We start from the raw sequence: 19759 nt of genomic DNA on the forward strand, positions 1-19759 counted from the left end.
TGTACCTCGTTGAAAAGGATGCAATCGTCTGCAAATAAGCGGATTTTAGTAGGCTCGGTAATGGCATTTACAATATCATTACAAAAAATCAGGAAAAGTAAGGGGCCAAGCACACTACCTTGGGGTACACCGGAAGTAACTGGTAGGACGTTAGAAGTGTGGCTTTTTATCTCCACATATTGATTACGGCCAGCTAGATATTCAGATACCCAAGCAATTATGAAACTAGGAAGATCAATGATTTGTAATTTATAGATTAATTTGTCATGCGGAACGCGGTCAAATGCCTTACTAAAATCTAGAAAAATCATGTCAACTTGACCACCTTTATCGAGAATCGAAGCAATATGATGAGTTACTGTAGCTAATTGAGTAACGGTGGAATACCCTTTCCGGAAGCCATGCTGGAAAGGGGATAAAATGTGGTGTCTTTCCAGAAAGTCATTAATGTAATTGGTCAATATGTGCTCCAGGAGCTTGCAGGAAGATGAAACAATCGAAATGGGCCGATAGTTAAGAACAGAACGGCGGTCCCCCTTTTTAAATACTGGTACGACTCTAGCCAATTTCCAGTCTAGGGGCAATGTTGCTGATTTTATTGACGCTTGAAAGATGATAACGAGGAATCTGGTTATGGGCTCAGCATAACGACGAAGGAAGGCATTTGGAATATTATCAGGCCCTGGCGAAGATTTAACCTTTAGTCGCAGAATCATATTTAGAACGCCCTGATATGAGATATGAAGATCAGGAACATGTGATGAACTCTCACGTTGAAGATCGGATGAATCAGAAAAGACGCTACTAAAGTAAGTATTAAAGTGATGCGCGATAAGCTCGGGGTTTTCAATCATAGTACCATTGTCTAAAATCCGCTCAACCTGTTTCTTTCGGTCGCTTAAAAAGTTCCAAAATTTTGGGGGGTCATTTTGAATGAAACTAGGCAGAGTTTTATTGAAGTAAAAACTTTTCGCCTGGTGAATAGCCTGCGATAAGGTACGACCTAATTTTCGTGAGAACCCACCTTTTTATATTATTGCGAATCTCAAAAACCTCGCGTAAAACTGCTCCTGAGTATAATTAAAAAAGAACGGCTTCAGGGGACCTGTTATCTCGGTTTCGTGAAATATTGTACTAACGATAAGCCCACTTGCCAAATTCCAGCACGGCCAACTCACGGGGTGTTTTTTTTTTTCGACCAAAATAATTGTTACAAACTGCGTCTCACTTCCTACTCTGTCGCGAGATGACATGCCATCCGTCGCTCTCCAATGTATTATTTCCCGAGAAGAACAGAGGAAATGTAATCTGTGCGAATCTGAAGCCTCGGCGGTTGCCACAAGCTTTCAAGATCGAGTGTAAGGGGGAGCGATCGAGAGGGCACAATGGTGCATTCCTTTGACAAATACCAGGCTCGACCTTCTCCACATGTTCTTGGTGCGGCTATGAACACAGAAAGGCAGATCCTCAACAACAGATATTATTGTGTGACACTACGCGTATGATACTAAAGTCGAGTGTCACTCACTGAAAGTTACACTAAATTTCCCCGAGTGACTACAACATAAGCAGACGCAATTGTCCATATATTTAGCTTATAAGCCCTCACGTACGCTGAAAATTCAAAATTTACACTTAAAAACACAGCGCGCTACTCGCGATGCCAGGCAATGCGATGCTTCGACCTGCTTCAACGTTGAAGAAGGCAGACCAAAATCTGTTGCGCACAATGCTAGATGGGGAAGCCAAAAACCGCACAAAGCTCGTGATTACAAGCAGATGGGTGAAGCGGCGTGAGATAATGTCATTCCAAACAGAAGTGCGTAACTGCGTTGGGCGAGTACAAAAATATCTTTTAAAACGATTTCGTATAAACAGATACAGACCGCAAGAAAGACGACACGCGCACATACGCAAGCGCTTGTGGGTGTTTGTCATCTTTTTAGTGTTGTGTCTGCGCTAGACCTTTTTACACGATTGAAATGCACCTATTCGCTCAAAAAAATTATGAATGCATAAAAGAAGCACAGGTATTGTGGCTTACTTCGCAGTCTTCACGCTTCACTTTCGCGTCCCATACATTTCTCCGTCTATTATCCCATGAAGAACGAAAACATCTGGCTCCTTTTTTTTTCTTTTTTGCTGAGCCAGCACACAATGGAACACAACAGCCTGGCATGCTAGTTTTCGCGACTGAACACAGTTCAATCGCCCAGCACCCAGCGCACAGCGCAACCGCTTCGGACACTCCGCAGCAACGGCCCGAAGCGACTTGCCCTAAGATGGCGAGCGCGGCGGCACGAGGCATGCCAAAGGGTGTCACCACCCTGTACGGCGGCGCTGGTATCGAGGCACCCTAGTGAAGTCGCTAGCTGCAAGTAAGTGAGCAAAAACACTAAAAGCGCCGTCAACGTGTGTACACGTACTTTAGTGCCTTCTAGGCACTATACACGCACGCACGCACCTTGCTTTTCTGAAGGCATCTCTTAATTCGTAGTGAGCATTTTTTTTTTTACGCACCGCGGGGAATTTTGTATCACTTTTTTATTATTAAAGATGTCCTTTGTGTAGCAGCTGTAAACTTGGCTGTATCAGTGTCGTTACGAATAAGACAATGTTATGTGCGATTCGCTGATAATATTGCCGTGCAAAGTAACTAAGGGGACGAATTGCAAAGAATGAGAAATGACCTAGACCGCAAAAGCAGAACAATAGACCTAAAAATAAACATGCCGAAGACTAAGGCAATGTTGAACAACAGCCTCGGGAACAAACAGTAATTTAGAACCGAAGCATTGGAAGTGGTAGGCGAATATGTCTACTTACCGTAAGTACAGTAACCGCAAATAGGGACTACGGAATGGAAATAACTAGAAGAATAAGATTGGGGAGGAGCACATTTGTCAGTTACTCGCAGTTCATGACTAGCAGCTTATTGGTATCATTCGACAGTAAAATATATAACAGTTTCATCTTACCGGTACTCATCTATGAGGCTGAAAAGTGGGGGCTAACAGAAAGGGTTCTAATATTTAAACTAAGGATAACGCAGAGCTAAGGCATTGAAAATGGTAGGGTAATGTTAAGAGGTAGGAAGCATGCACAGTGGGTTAGAAAAATAACCCGTGTTAATTACATTCCAGCAGAAATCGAGAAAAAAAAAAAAGGAGAGCATGGGTAGGACATGTAGCGCGAAGAGAGGGCAACGGATGGCCGGTGAAGGTAACAAATTGAATTCCAAGGGAAGGAAAGCGTAGGAGGGAGCGGCGGAAAATTAGGTAGGCGGATGAAGCTAGGAAGTTGGTATAGGGGTCATGTGGTTGCATTCAGTGACCGGGCTAATTGAAGGAATATGGGGGAGGCTTCTCCCTGTAGTGAGTACAGACCAAATGCTGCTGCTGCTGCTGCTGCTGCTGCTGATGATGATGATGATACGCCTTTCGCCCATGTAGAGAGCTGAATGTGGATTCGAATTTCCGCTTTGTGATTAATTATTGTGTTGATCTGTTATACTATTGTACAAAGGTGTGCGTGTTTTACAGCGTTTTCCACGTCTACCTTACACGAGTGGCGTTGAACGATTAGTTTTCTTGTAAGGCTTATTGCTAGTGCCGTGGTGTTTTTGGACAGTTTTTTACATATTTTATTAGTCTTTGTTCGTTAGTGCTTTTTCTGTTCAAAATGTGACCACTGTCCTCGTGTAAAACGGCGTAATTGTTCGCAATGTTTGTTATAAGTGTCGGCGGTATAAATTTTATTAGTCCTACGTGGCATATCAACGACAGAAATAAAATAAATAAGAAATGACTTCCACTTCTCTACCAGTCATGCCCCTCCCCCCTCCTCCCTCCCCCCATCCCCCTTCCTCTTGAAGTTTAGACAGTCCCTAATTTCAATTTCTGGGAAACTACTGGTCCAACAGGTTAGACTTTTAAGGGTGCCAGAGGCGTAAAACGGGGATTAACCCCCCTCCCCTACTCCCCCGTCTTTCGCTAAGAGCAGGTTTCACAGCATGCAGGTGTCTTGACACTGCTCGCGGAACTATTCGGTTCGCATCGAACGATGTAAGCAGCACACGCAACATAGGGAAACCACGAGAGCGAGGAGTCCTCTCCTCTTCCACTGAATGGCTTCGCAGGATCAGGTGTTCAAAAAGCAACGCTATCATAACTAGAGATGTGAAATTTCAGGAAATTTTGTATGGCTTGAGAAAAAACACTTCGGTGTTTTTTTTAATGAAAAATGTAAAATCTTTCAAAACATGAGAAAAACAGATTTATTTGCAACAGCACAACAATCACTATTAATGCTGTGAAGATAAGTCGATTGTGAAGTTATATATGTCATATTGTGAAACGAACTTCTTGTTTTATGCACCGAGAAGATAAATAATGCTTTGGACTTTAAGCGAATATGGAGATATAAATATATGTGTGGAACGAAGTTCTTGTTCTACTGCAGCGAGAAAGGGAACATGACAACTGATCTTTAACTCGCTCCATATCGAGCTCAGAGTACTGTCGCTGGATACGGCGCTACGCGCAGCAGCATGGATTGAAGTTGGGTCCACAACTATAGGTTCGACTGCACATACGCAAGCTTTCGAACGAAGTTCCCTGAAAGCCTGTTGTGAAGCCTTGTATGGACATTTCCGAAGCGTGACCAGTTTCGTTCGCAGTTAGCGGATGATGGCGGTATCTGCAGCAGTCGGCAAGCCAGAGGAGTTAGCGGCTGGTTGGTGAAAAGGCCTTGACACCAGGTAGATGGGGCCACGTGCTTCGCTGAGTCCCAGATCTCTGTCCTGGACCAAATTCCTACAGATGTCCTGTACTCTACTACGCAGCAAAATAAGGTTACTGAGTTCCAGTGAACGGTGCCCTGCTTGTAGAGGAGATATCTACTCAGAGCTGTCTGCAATCTGCGCCAGGTGTTTCCTCTGAACCTTGCATCCAGCAAATTAGCAGTAATGTGGAATGGTCGCAAATAAAGCTTTTCGCGTCTCCTGACGATTTCTTTCGCTCGAATCTGTTCCTCGCTTGTCAGCGCGGAGGTCACCAGGTTTGCTGCAAGTTCATTTTTAATGAAATGAAAGGTTTCTGGAACGTCGGACAGCAGAGCACTGTCCAGCTCTAGTGACGTTATGCATTGTGCAATAGCACTTTGAAAGTTGAGATGTTTCTTCCATTTTTCTCCTCTAAAAGAAAAAAAAAAGAATCTTCCATTTTTCATGGCTTTTGTCAGGCCTTCAAATCTCTAATCGTAACTACAATCTGCCAATAATAAAATGACATGCCATGACTACGTGTGATCATATACAAATTAACTGCAAGCATCTGCTTTCCATGCACCGAGCCAATCTCTGATTCAGGCTAAGAAATGGTAGCCGTGGGCGTTCAAGGGTCGGCATCCTCGCATACCATTTCTTCGAGGTCTTGCTCTTGTTCGGACCTGGCGAATGTTTAAACAGGGAATGAGAGAGGTACTCACAGGTGTGACTCTAGCCTTGACTGTAAGCATAAAACTAGTTAACCTCATTTAAAAAGGAATTAAGAAAATTGCATTGATCCATTCCCATCGTTGTCAATTGATGTTTCTTAAAATTGCCGTTATAATTAGCAAATTGCGAATGTCCAACTTCCAACCCGCCCAAAACATGAGGAAAAAACGAAGCAACATGGACGCTGTGAATGCAGAGCGAGTAGGCGATGATGGTGTGTTTAATTAACCGGCACCGTGGCCACAACGCCAGCTGCACATCGCAGGGAAGTTAAGGTGTGTGTACTGAATGCTAGAGGTCTGCAAGGGGCGGTATCAGACTGTGCCCGGTCGGACATTTCTGGTTGCATCTAGTCTACTCGTTACTAGTCTAGTAACGTTGCCCCGTCCCTAGTGGATGCCACTTCGGTCCGCAACCGACCGCAGCCCGCTGTCAATTTCTGGTGAAGGCCCTGCACGTGCTCATTCGGTCAGGTCTGTGCGGTCCGCTTCTTTTCCACGACGAAACATCGCTTTAAGAGAGAGAGAGAGAGAGAAGCAAGCAGCGAACAAACATTTGCGGGGAAGCTGAGAAAGCTACAGGAAGCAATTGCATTAGGGCCAGACATGGGTTCGGGTCAGCGACGAAAGCCTACTCAACCTAGCACAACCGAAAAAAGGAGGTTATAAAAAAGCGCTGTACACTATCCATTTAAATGGTTCATGAGGCAACGCTTTAAGCGTAAAATGTACAAAAAAAAATGTATTTAGTGCAAGCCTAACATGTTACTCACTACGACCGCATTCTTGCGGAATCATGGGTTTGCTTCATCTATCGGGTCAGAGGAGTAGCCGATAAACAGGCGATTTAAGTGCCTCCAAAATGCATACTAGTTTACACTCATGGCGAAGAGGCTTCATACAGCAATAAGTATATGAAACCATATCGTTGTCAAATATGGTGACAGCTGTTCTTTGAGCAGGGCTGCTAGTTTTATAATATTCAAACTTTCTCCAGATCTTAAGAGAGAATATCGAAATACGACGCACTTTCAACATGTTTTTTGTTTTTAATTATTATTATCGAAGTATAGGCATCGAAAAAAGATTTGACCCCGCCTCGGAAGGAATTGTTATATGTGTAAGAAACATTGGACCACATGGTTTCGAAGAAATAAGGCCATCGAAAGTCAAATTAGGCGTGACCCCCTCTACAGCGGATCCTGGCAGAGTAATGGCTTGGGTGCACTTACGACACGAAAACCACCCCTGTATATATCCTGTAGAGGACGTAAGCAAAATACTCCGAAAAACGATTGAATCAACCTGCCAGCCATATTTTGAGATGGACGCAATAGTTAGGACTACACTGGAGCTTTCAAAATCCCCATGTTAAGCAGTACAGTCTTTCAGTTCCCTCAGAAGGCTGAAGACGTGGCGTCGGATCATAAAGGGGGAGGAACGCTTGTGTGGTATTGCGATAGTATATGTGCCCATCTAGGCACAATATGCAATATTAATTTGACTGCACTCATGAAAATATCTGTCAACGTTTGCCCTAGTCGTGCTTTTTTTATTTTTGTTTTGTGCCTCCTTAAAAGTTCTAAATTATAAAGAAGTTACGCAAAGCTGTATGCGACATGTGCGTGACCGTGTGAATACCTTCTGAGCCCGGTGTTACTTAGCACATTTTGTTTCGAAGTTAGATTAACCCGACTAAGCAGCTTTGATGGCGGGCTATGCATATAATTTTTTACGAGCTACATTTTATTTTTTTGCAAATGAACAACAGTTGCTGTCGTTTATTTCGAAAAGTATATGCCAAGCAGCCCAGATTTCAATGCTCATGCATTTATGTTGTAATAAAGTTGATGATGATAACTATGTCACTTTGATATTGATATATTTTATCTTCTTATACTGTCCCATACGAAATCATAAACCATCATGCAGTAAAAGCATTCCAACCGACAAACGCAGTTAACTCTATTTTCCAACTTACCGTACACCATTCGTTAAAAACAAAAAGATGCAAATATTCAAAATTGATGCCACAGAATTCTACGTGTACCTCTCGAGAATTTGTGAGAATTAACGCCACTGATGGGCATAGTGGGATACTGGTACTCATGGTCTCAAGAGTGTATCACTCACTTGGAGTATTTCTTCATTATCCATTCGATTTATGGCTTCTTTTATGCTAAGTGTTAGAGACGACCATATGACGTACGCGCCAGTAAACTACTAAGTCCATCAGCACTACAGCTAATAGGTACTTCAAAACCTATTATAATGCGTGAAGGAAATAGCAGACAGTCCACCCAAAGTTTCGCTTGACCACAATTACTACAATCAGGGAGCCTAATTCTATGCTCCGAAAATTTGGCATGCGCAATATTCTACGGGATCCTCTCGTGTTGCATATTGTGCAGTCGCCAATACAGGTGCACCTCGGGCTTCACTTTCATTCATATCGAACTTGGAATCCCCATATTAATTTTTTTCTTGAACTTGCTAATTAGTCGTTAGGTCTCTTGAAACATAAGTTCAAGCACGCTCCTTTCCACCTCCGTGCATGTGCTAACGCCACTTTATTTTGACCAACATATTATACGCTTCCGTCATTTGGGATCCTCATCAAGCATACCTAACATATAACAACTATTGCAGGACTGCACACATCTCTGTATTTGCTCCGATTATTCACGCTATACCACTACCACAGCCTTGAAAAACAAAGAAAAAACGCGTAGGTTCTTGGAGTCGTCCCTCTACCGAAAAATTGCGCGATTATTACTTTTTTTTTTTTTTTTTTTTACAAACAGATATCTTCACTCACCACTGCATAACGAATTTTTTTCGTTAAACTTTTCCTCTTTTTTACCGACGCTATCATCCTTTTGAGATATGCGCTTTTCATCAACTCCGAGCATTCCCAAGGCAATAACTGTCTGAACGCTGTAACCTTCACAATCTGGTGTCTACCGTAATTACTGCTTTACTTCCCAGCACACGTTTGTTATATATTCGCGCACTGCGCTTTTTATTAATAATGGTTCTTGCTGCTTGAGATGATTGCTGTCTGTATTGTTTGTATTAGTATGTATTAATTTTCGACTGTCGGCTGTTCTGTTCAGAAGAATATTTTGTGTCTGGCACTGTTGTTTTATATTCATACTTGGAATTATGCATGACCATTTGGTGTTTTTATTCCAATGCCACGAAGGGTAATGCAGTGTCAACCTATAAGTATTCACTTTTCATCGCGTTTTTTTGCAGTTTTGTTTGTTCATTTGATCTGTTTCCTCAAGCTCCTCTCTCCCCCGCCCCCTTATAAAATACCGTCATCCCAGGATATTCATATAAATAAGAATATTTTAAGGTTATTTCGCATAAATAAATAAAAATAAAAAGCAACTCTGAGATAAAATTTCGTCTTCAGTGAGAACTGACTCTACGGCTTTTTCTAGGCTCCACTGGTTTCTTTTAGGCTGCAGAAACCAGTTTATTGTTGTGAAAACTATATTTGGAAATTCCTCCGCTATACTCGATTGAAGTTCGAGTCAACTCCGCAAGGGACTCCGTGATCACCGGCTCACGGTGGATCACCGTGTAGCCAGGCCCCGGAGATCTTAGCGAAAAGATTGTCTTGGGTTACCACAGTTTGCTGGAGAGCGCAGCTGATGGTGGCAATGATTACATTTACTTTTTCAGTTCGTTTGTAGCTTCAAAAGCTACGTCTGCAGAGAGGAGAGCCTCTTTTTGATTAGAACCTCGTAATCTATTGGTTCCGGCCTACAGAAATTTGACCACTGTATCCCTCGTAAACGTTTGTTACCCTTTTACATCTGACAGTGCTTGATGTTCGTGCGGTCCAGTCCCCTGCATGGTTCGGACGTGTTGGTCGTGAAATGTCTCAGTACAAACTCGGTTTTCTCAACACATCATATGAATGTGGCACAGGCAGAGTCTTTTTTATTCTTATAAGCTTCACTATGCTTATTAATTCACTTTTCGCAGTTCGTTATATGAGCTTCTTTCTCTAATCATGTTACAGCAAACTCTGAGAGGCCGTCGAAGAGAGGGGACAGCGCGGCCATCCTTGTGCGAGCGAAGAGGAAAGGCTACCCCATAAAACGTACCACCTACGTCCTCTCTAACCACGTACGTTCTATGTGCTCACTTTACTTTTTCTTGTGCCATGACATTGCACAAGCATGAATTCCATGCTCTCACTGTATCCTTATAATTAGGCACCTTGTGTCGATGCCTAGTCCTATCATGAATGGCTCGATGGAATTAGGCGCATGCTTGCATGTAATCAAGCATGCCTGGCTGCGGTTGGTTTTCGAAAGCAGGCTTGTCCGCCTGCTGATACTGGCTAATGAACACGCCATGCGCGATAATAATCGGCGCTTTATGCTCGTTTTACTTTTTAACGATAGGCTTAAATTTTTCTTTATCACCCCCCTCCCCCACTACACACACACGACTTTCTCTGTCGTGTTGTGTATCTATGACTATGCTCTATACCAACTGTAAAATATTTATAACATTGCAGAGCTGCCTTCATACATTACTACTTACCGTCTTTTGCGATGTGCCATGTGTTTACTGTCAGCTGCACTCGGCTAACTCAGGGATATCGGTCTACATTCATGCATATAGCACTTTATTTATTTGCCCCTCGAAGGCCAGCAGGGAGCATTACATGCTGAGTGGGAAAACACATTGTAGCGGATGAAATGGTTTTAATAGAGGCAAAAGTCGACGGATGAACGATGGTCGCAAACGGAATTCAGAGCCCAGATCACTCTGTGCACGCCTCTCTCTTGTTTTTCAAACTCTGTACTCAGTAAGCTGCCACGCGGCGTAACATATTCCCCGGGGGCAGACGATTCCCGTCCTCGAGAAAGTTAGGCAGATCGACGATGGTAGCGTTTGAGGCGAGCCACATGAACGAATTGCGTTTTGTGCGAGTGGCGGTTATCCGTCGTCAGCTTGGCGACGATGTAGTTAACGTCATTCAGTCAGTCCAAAGCGACGAAGAGGCCATCTTACTTCTCATGCAATTCTCTCTTTCGGATTGGCGTCCAAAGCCAGACAAAGTCTCCAGGAGAGTTAATCACCGCACGACGACGCAGGTCTTAGCATTCTTTCGAGCGGTGTTGAGCGATCATATAAGCGGGCTATGCGAGAAGCTTCCTCAGCACGGCATGTATCCGGGCATCGGACGCATTGTCGTTGGGGAAAACGGGAGATGGTATCGTGGAAAATGCGCAGAGTTCTGTCATATAACAAATAGGGGCAGAATACCCGGGGACCTCATGATTAGCCGTGTTATAAGCGTACGTCACATACGGTATCACTGCGTTCCAGTTGCGATGGTCAGACGAGATGTACATGGACAAAATGGTTGTCAATGTGCGGTTGGTGCGCTCGGGAAGACCGTTGGTCTGCAGATAATACGGTGTGGAATGTCGGTAGTCGAATTCAGAAAGCGTAACAATAAACTGTCGTCAACAATCACTTATTATAGCATGGGGTGCGCCATGGCGACCAGCTTTGCGGTAACGCGAGCAGCGGTCACATGCGTATCTGATGAGATAGTCCACGCACGCAATCTCCCAGTGACGTCGCTCTAAAGACTGGGATATGACCAACCAGGTGAATCCCAATCTTTTCAAAGGGTGAAGTTGGTAGTTTGACGAGATGCAAAGGGCCGGCGGGAGTGGTAGTGCATATCTTAAGTCGTTGGCATTCTTAACATATTGCAGTATACTACATTAGTGGTCTTATAAACTTGTGGCCATTAGAAACGCTGGCGAATTTGGTGCCGGGTAGGCGATAAGCTATACATGTCCAGATGTGATGTCATTGTGCATAGCGTGCCAAACATGCGCGCGGGTACTTTGCGGGACGGCCAAAAGCAGGGCAGTCCCATCGACTGAGTTGTTCTTGAACAAAATACCATCTCGGATAGTAAATGGTGTTGAATTTGCTCTTTTTTTTTCTGCCTCTTCTGTAAGGGAGGGGGGGGGGGGGGAGCAACAAAGGGCACTTTCTTTGAGTTCGAACGGAGTTCCGCAATGTGGATGCATTCAAGAACAATATGGAGCCCCCCATAGTGCTATTGGGTCTTGTCGGAAATGGTAATCCAGGTGACACATGCATATTTCCCATTTTATGCCATGAAATGTAGTGTAAATATATCGCTCGAACGTCGAGGGAGCATTGCATAATACAGACGGCATCCCATGAAATTCATGCACACCATCTGGTGTTACGAAAGCAGTCTTTAAAAGTCGGACCGATGCGGCAGGATTTGTCAATAACCAGGTCGCAAATCAAGGAGAAAAAATATGATGCCGAATGCAGACAATCGACTGGGTCGTCAATGCGAGGTATATAGGGTATACATCTTCTTTGTTAGCGCATTTAAACGACGGTAGTCAATGCAGAATCACGAAAAAGTCTTTTTTTTTTTTTTCGCATTAGGATCACAGGTGCGGACCGGCCACTGGAAGATTCTCGGATGATTCCTCTTTGCAGCATTTCGTCCCCCTGTTCTTGAACTATCTTGCACTATGCCGGGGAAACTCTGCAAGGTTTCTGGCAAATAGAGGACGCGTTTCCTATGTTAATTTTATGGTGTAGTAGAGAGGCTGGGAAATGGCTACCCGATCCGCTGGAGGCAAAGTCAAATACCTGATCATGAATCATCAAACGTTCTTGCAGCGTACGGCGTTCACTAGACGGGAGCAATTTGTTGACGATGTGCTCAAGTTCCGCACTTAATCGATAAAGTCCTCTTCAGGCTCATCATGGAGTGTGTCCGTCTCTCGCTGATGGGACAAGGTCGTCTCTTCTTCAGTTCGACGTTGGTGGGTCTGCGTCGCTTGGGTGGTAGCTATTGGAAGGAGCTCTTGAGGCGATAAAGGTGGCACATTGACTACATGGTGGCTGCGACGGGGTACTGGTGAATCCAGGACTCATTTACCCAGCAACTAGCTCCAAATGTAGAGAAATGCAGTGGATGAAATGGTCAAACCTCGACGGATTAAAGCTTGTCGTAATAGTTCAGATCCCAGATCAGTCTGCGTGCTTCTCTATCCTCTTCTTCCTCGAACTTCTCAGTAAGCCGCTAAGTGGCGTGGCAATATGTATTAAGCAATGAGTTCTTCAATTGATGTCTTTAATCGGTCAGGGTCAAGATATGCACAGTTTTCGTTGGAGGGTTGCTACACCCTCTGGAATTCTGGTTGAGGAAGGACTTGAGATGAGCAGAGGTGGATGCCCGGGATGGGTTGACGAATTTTGGCCGAATTCAGGGATTTTACGATGCCATATACACCAGACCGACAAAACCGACCACAGCAAAAAGTCCTGATCCGGCAATATGTAACTCTAACTCGGGATGCGTCATTGCACACTGGAGCGGTATAGGGCAACCAAAGGTCGGACACGATAAAGGTTGTTGCGCCTTTATTGCCACTGCCGTGCGAAGGAGAGAACTTTATTCGATATCGCGGAAAAGTGCGATTGGCACAGTTATTTTGATGTTAAAGAATTGTAGATAAAACATGTGCAGAACAATCAAGACTGTATGCACAAATGCACAAAACTGTCTCTATACAACAGTGGGTATTACACAAAATCGGAAGTAATAAATATGAAAATATCTCACAACTCAACAAAATATCGCTGCTGTTCTCTGAATCGGAAATCTGCAATGTGCTTATATTTGTTGAGTACGTGTGGACGCTTACTTTTCGCAGTTTTGAGAACACAATTAGTTCTAAAATGAGGAACAAACCAAGTTTAGGCCCTGCGAGTATTATCACGAGTATACTTACTTATTAACGATGCTTTTTCACCAAAAAGAAAAAAAAAACTCTTTTAGAGCTGGTAGAGGTAAATAATCAGACGTAGCATCCGAATTTCACACATGTGGTCAATTATGATGATTTGATACTTTTGAAACAAAACCTTTGTTGTAGATAAGCAATGTGCATTTCCGATGTGGCGAATGGTTTTCTTTTGGAAAAGCAGAATCTTTGAGGTTTATGTTTTTGGAAGTGGTTGACCAAATTAAGCTGCAATGATTAATGTGAGAGTCAATGAATGCATAACAAATTTGACGTTTAACGTTTGAGGGCAGTAGCATTCGGTATCGTGACAATGATCGTTTCGCAGCGAGCTTTTACAAACGCTATTCACTTGCGCATCCCCCCCAGTTCAGATTAGCCAAGCAAACAACCCCCAGATTTTTGTGTTCACGCATAACGTCAATTTCGTACCTAGCAGCGCTTAGAATTTCAAGTGGTTTATGTTTTGCTCAAATAATGATTGCTCTTGTTTTTGCTGCATTAATATTTATCTCGTTGCGCTGCGACCAGAGCAAGAGCTTGTCAAACATATCATTACATCTTGTTATCAATTCAGGTATATATATATATATATATATATATATATATATATATATATATATATATATATATATATATATATATATATAATAGTAATAAAGACCCCAAAATACTACCTAGCACTATACCATGTGTGATTGCTCAATCATTTGACTGATCGCTATCGACGCATACACACTGAGCTCTACCACTCATATAGGGTCTAACTTCATTTCCATTGGAAAGCCGCGAATTGAGTAGAGTGAAAGTTCTTGCAGTAGTATTTCGTGACTAAGAGAATCAAACACCTTCGATCTTGAAGTCAATAAGTTTTAGGTATGTTTTGCCGTATATTTTCGTTCCGCATCAATAAGGCTGTCGTACTTGGCCTTTTTTCACGAACTCCATGTAGGGCATCGGTTAGCACTTTGGTGCTTATCTAGAAAAGGCATTAATCGATGATAAATTAGTTTTTATAGCCCTTCAAGATACAGGAAGGAGAGATATTGCTCTATAATTTGAGACGAGGTTTTTATCACCTCCTTTTTGCATAATGCTGTTAACCTAGCTTTCTTCATGGCAGCAGCTGGAAGCACACTCGTCTTGAGTAGCAAATTATACACATGATTCTTAGAACAGGAAGAATAAGACCCAAAACGTTTTTAACAAATTTTATTTGCATATTATCCGCATCTAGTGTAGTGCTGTTGTTCAAGTGAATAAATGCTGTGTAGATTTTCGATTCGCTAGTTGCTGCAAGAACAGACTTTCAGGAACACGATGCATGGACGCATAAAAAGTCCCGTAGTATACACTGAATAAAATGTTCATTAAAATGTTCCGCGAGTGCCCTTCTATTCAATTCGGAGTAGTTAATTTACCAGCTAATCTGTTTAGTTCCGTGATATAAGGCCTAATTTAGTACTTTCAAGCAATGTCTGGGTCCTTTCGCGCGCTATCAGTGAACATTTCCTTATTAGTGAACACTATTGACTCGCCTGAGTTCTGCATTCAGTATATTTCTGGCTGCATTAAAGCTATGTAGATCGATTCACGAACGCGCCAGTCGAAGACTCGGCAGCTTTCCTACCAGGTGAATTTGTTAGTCGTAGAATATTATTTACCACTTACCTCTTTTAGGAACCGGTGTTCTTGGAGTCGTTCAGCTTCGAGGTCAAGAATCACTATCGGTTTATCAACGTCGGCGTCTGGAGCAAAGGACAGATCGTGAGCCTGCAAGGAATCAAGAAGCCCCGCATAGACACCATGCTGGGATACGTGAGTGATGGGCCCGGACTCAGCTCGCTGAAATAGCGCGGTGCTATTTTCCCTCCGCTATTTTCCGCTATTTTAGTAGAGCCCGCAACAACAACAAATCAGCTTGCACTCTTTTCAATTTCTCACCTTCGGAATACGGTAATTTTTTTTTTTTTTTAGTATTCACTGTTTACTTGGCACGGCGGGAAGGGAAAAACATGCTGCCTGTACGGTCTTGTAAAAAACAACATCACTTCAAGCCCGGCAACGTCCAAGTGGACATCGGTAATCTTACTATCTCAACTTTCCTGGAGGTTTCTGTGCCTCAACAGACGCCAAGGCTAGCGAGTCAGTGCTATATGTGATAACTTCCTTTAAATGTATCTTTAGGGTTTTACCCAACCCAAACACACAAAATTGATCTTAAAATGCGCATTTCAGTTTTTCATCCTCAACTCCTGTGAGCATAAGTTCTCGCTAATGCTATTTCAGAAGCAGTGCCAGAGGAGGTTTCTTCCGCTTCGAAGTGTCGATACTGAAGAACTTTGCACACAAATGCCTAATAATAGCGATAATTATTATTTGTTGCATGCAGACCGCTATACCAGTGTCCCATGTCTTGGAGGAGTGCTTGAAGACTACCGAGGGCTACCATGGCGAAGTCGTCAAGCTTCTCTGTCCCCATTTCACGCGGGTTCCCAAGTAAGGGATAAATAGCCAGAATGAAAGTTGCCCTTGTCCCTCCTTGAACTTGAAACGTGGGCATGCGGTGCAGCTTAATGTACATTTAGGCCTCCAAGTGAGGAAGTGGCGGTATGTTGTTTCAAACTGTTTAGTTGAAATCAGGTGGAGCTATAGTAAAGTTTTCTTTACACTCCAAAGCACCTGTTCACTAGCTAAACTGTAGCATCCGTTGTAAGGTTATAAAGTCAGGTATCTCTGCTGTCACATCTTGGGCTGTCATGACTGCAGAGGCCATGATCGCAGGCCACTCATAAGTCATTGTTCTATGCGAGCTTGATAACTCCGGTAACTCGACAGGTAATTTACTAACGAAGCTCCTAGTTTCCCATAAACCGCCACGTTTATTTTTGATTGAGAGAGTACAGAAAAAAAATTTGTGGAAAAAACAAAGCAAATTCCTGAGAAGGCGCCTCTCTCACAAATTGACCCAGATGACTAAATAAAGAGATAAAAAACTTAAAGCGCAGAAATACCAAACCGTAAATCGCATTTGTCTTGAAACTTTAGCGTCGCTAGGCGGCAGTATAACAGGGACAAATACACTACCTAATGTGGAAACGTAGTAGACCGCATTTCATTTCATTTATTAATACCCTCGTGGCCATTGGCATAACAGAGGGGAGTGAGTGAATACAAAACGAAGCAGAAACAAGAAATGCAGCAAAAAAAGTTAAGATACAATATGTTAGGCTCCTAATTATAGTTAAGGTATTTTTAAAACATTGGCGATCTTAAACGTACTCTCAAACACGCTCCTATTCATGTTAAAAAATTTGCTCATATCGCTAATACGCCCTAAAATTGAATATGCCGCGGCTATTTGGAACCCTGATCAAGTATATGTTACCACCAACATCGAATCCTTGCAGAACCATGCTGTGTGTTTTATTTTTTAAGACTACTCACCTTTCACTAGCGTCAGAGCTATAAAACAACATGCTGAACTCGAAGACTTATCATGTCGTCGTAAACACGCTCGGTCAAAACTTTTCCTTAATCTTTATCACCATCCACTACCGCGCAGTGATTTGTTTCAGTCACCTGATGTCATATTTCTGCGACTTGATCATGCCTTTAAAGTTAAACGCGCAATGTGTCATTTATCATCTTATGCCAATTTATTCATACCTCATACTATCATTGAACGGAATAACTTGCCATCGCGGATCGCTAAAGAAGCTAACATAAAAAAATTCCGAGAGCAAATTCGCTGTGACGGAAATGTGTAGAATATTTTGCTGTTGTTTTTCTTTTCTCTTTTGATGTTAATTTAATGTTTCTTATTGTATTTGTTGCTAATTGCATCGTGTTCTTTACAAATGTACCCCCCCCCCCCCTCCTCCTATGTAATACCCTCCTTTGGAGGGCCTTTAGGGGTAACCTAAATAAATAAATAAATAAATAAATAAATAAATAAATAAATAAATAAATAAATAAATAAATAAATAAATAAATAAATAAATAAATAAATAAATAGATCTTCAATGGCACCTACGAGTCCGTGAAGACGGTTCCAATCGTGGGATGTGCGTGACATGAAACTGGGGAAAAATGTCAGTATGGCAAGAGATAACTCCAACTTCGTGAATATAGACGATGTGATCTCAATATAGGACGGAGTTCACTGTGCAGGTTGGTGTTACAGAATTATATTTTGTTAAATAGGCAGAGACGAGACAAAGGGCAAGAAGCAGGTGACGGTACATCTAGAGTCTGCTTTATGGTTGAAATTGCGCAATTTTATTTGCACACCTTTTATTTTAATTGCACAACTTTTATTTTGCACAACTATAATCAGTCCGATTGTAGTTGTGCAAAATAAATCAAGCGGAAATATTTTGCACGCCTCCATACAAAGGAGACGCATTCAAGTTCAGTGAGTACTGGTGGACTGAGATTTTGTGAAGAAGGAATTTTAGTGATAGGTGGCCGGAAGAAAACTTACTCTCAATATCCGAGCATATAGTTAGCTTTGATAATTATGAAGGTAATATCGAAGGGCCATTTAAGATCTGACATATGTACTCAAAGGTAGCGGCCGGCAGAATGCTGAACGTGACTCAGTACGTGATACGAGTAAAATTTTGCGTTTATTACTGTTAAGTGTCACAAGTTAGAGGCTGCGCCAATCAAGAAAAGAGTTTAGATCCTTCTGTAATGTGTTTACGCCCTGGCCATTAGTGATCTTTCGAAGTACTGCACAGTGATCAGCGAACAGATAAATGTTAGATATTACATGCTGGGGTAGGTCATTAATGCAGGTTAGGAAAAGTAGAGGACCAAAGACGGCATTCCAGAGTGATCTGAACTACTAAGTGAAGCATCGTTATTATAAGTTACAAACTGGAAAACGGGTAGAACGAGAGGAAGAAGATGGTTTACACGATATGAAGGAGAGCTGAACAAGGGTAAATGGGGTACGCCTCAGTTCACAGGTCGAGCCAACGTTTCGACAAGTGGACTTGTCTTCGTCTGAGAAATACATACTGAAGAATTTGTTTTTATTTGTTGTTTTTTTTATTCCCTCCATGACCTACTTTTTTTTCACCCATCCTCCCCTCCCCACTCCTTCACACCTACTTTCTTCTCACCCACTTTCCCCTCCCCAGCGTTTCTTCTTCGGAAGCAAAAGCGTATTTAAACCCCTGCCAGTGATGATCGCTTTGACAGACGAAGACAAGTCCACTTGTCGAAACGTTGGCTCGACCTGCGAACTGAGGCGCAACCCATTTACCCTTGTTCAGTTCTCCTCCATAAACTGAAAAACGGTGGCATATAAAGTGTTATATCCAGATTGTAATTTTGGTATGAAGGTTAAGTAGCCCAGCTGACCTAATTTTAAAACTAAACGCTCATGCCAAACTTTGTCGAACGCCTTGGAAAAGTATCAGCAAATGCAATCGACGAGTGAACGGCGGTCAAATATCAGATGGAGCTTTTGTCCCTCTTCCGACAGCTCCTGCTCACAACGATGAGGCATTAAAGGCTTTTGCCTTAGTAAGCAACGCTCAGACCGATGTCCAAATAGCCTGTCACATGGCCGACTCAATGACTGCAGGGAGTTTCACAAGTATGCTACCTTGGGCGGGTTCGACCCACGCCACTGCTACGGAGACATCACGCTGCGCTTCCTGTTCAAGGGCGAGTACAAGGTGAAAGGCGCGCAGTTGAGCTTCGAGCACCCTCGTGACACGAGGGATATAGATGAAGGACCCGCCGTGACGGCCGTAGACACCGCACAGTAAGCTGAGGCCCCGCTTACTGGATGCTGACTCTCCTGCTTTCAAATCTGGTATTAGTGAATTATGTGGATTAGTGTTCGCATTTAAGCACTACTCGTTATCGCAGTCACGAAGGTTGCATGCCGATGAAGCGAAAAGTCAAAAACGTCCCCGCGCTGTTTAGTATATTCGAACATATCAAAAGAACCCCAGATATTGAACTGCAGGGCCTTTCGCTACTACTAATCATTTGCCTCTCCCGTCTTCCACATCTCTTATCTCGGTTTGGCGCAGGAGCACACTAGAATTAAGGAAGTTGCTGCCTTTTCTTTCCTTGCAACAGCCACTCCCCCGCCTCTGCTCCCTTGAGATGCCTAACGTACTTATTTAGGCCGCATTGCAATGGAGGCCAAAACGCAATAAGCGACCTTGCGCTGTGCGATGTCAGTGCTCGCTAAAAAAAAACCCCACAAGGTCGAAAACATTCCGGAGTACTCCACTACGGCGCCTATTTTCGCTCTTTCTTACTGTTCCTTGATAGTACCGCGTCTCTCGGTGGGGCTGTTATCGAGGCACTCGACTGTTTCTTTTTCCGCGCCCACCTTCTGTCCTTCACGCTCGGCAAGTTTCAGGGGTCCACCGAGCAGTGAAAGT

General features: G+C 43.0%; 1 protein-coding gene across 1 annotated transcript in view; it reads left to right on the forward strand.

The window, feature by feature from the left end:
* Positions 1-19759, forward strand: part of LOC146191593 (uncharacterized) — a 55597-nt gene that overhangs the window by 18029 nt on the left and 17809 nt on the right. Inside the window, exons 6-9 of the mRNA XM_084600350.1 lie at positions 9533-9639; positions 15024-15161; positions 15736-15842; positions 18943-19125. Of these exons, the coding sequence (XP_084456476.1) occupies positions 9533-9639; positions 15024-15161; positions 15736-15842; positions 18943-19125 (535 nt within the window). The remainder of the gene's footprint in view (positions 1-9532; positions 9640-15023; positions 15162-15735; positions 15843-18942; positions 19126-19759) is intronic.

Source organism: Amblyomma maculatum, chromosome 4 (assembly GCF_055883805.1).
Source record: "Amblyomma maculatum isolate TAMU_Amacu chromosome 4, ASM5588380v1, whole genome shotgun sequence".
NCBI classification, from domain to species: Eukaryota; Metazoa; Arthropoda; class Arachnida; order Ixodida; family Ixodidae; genus Amblyomma; species Amblyomma maculatum.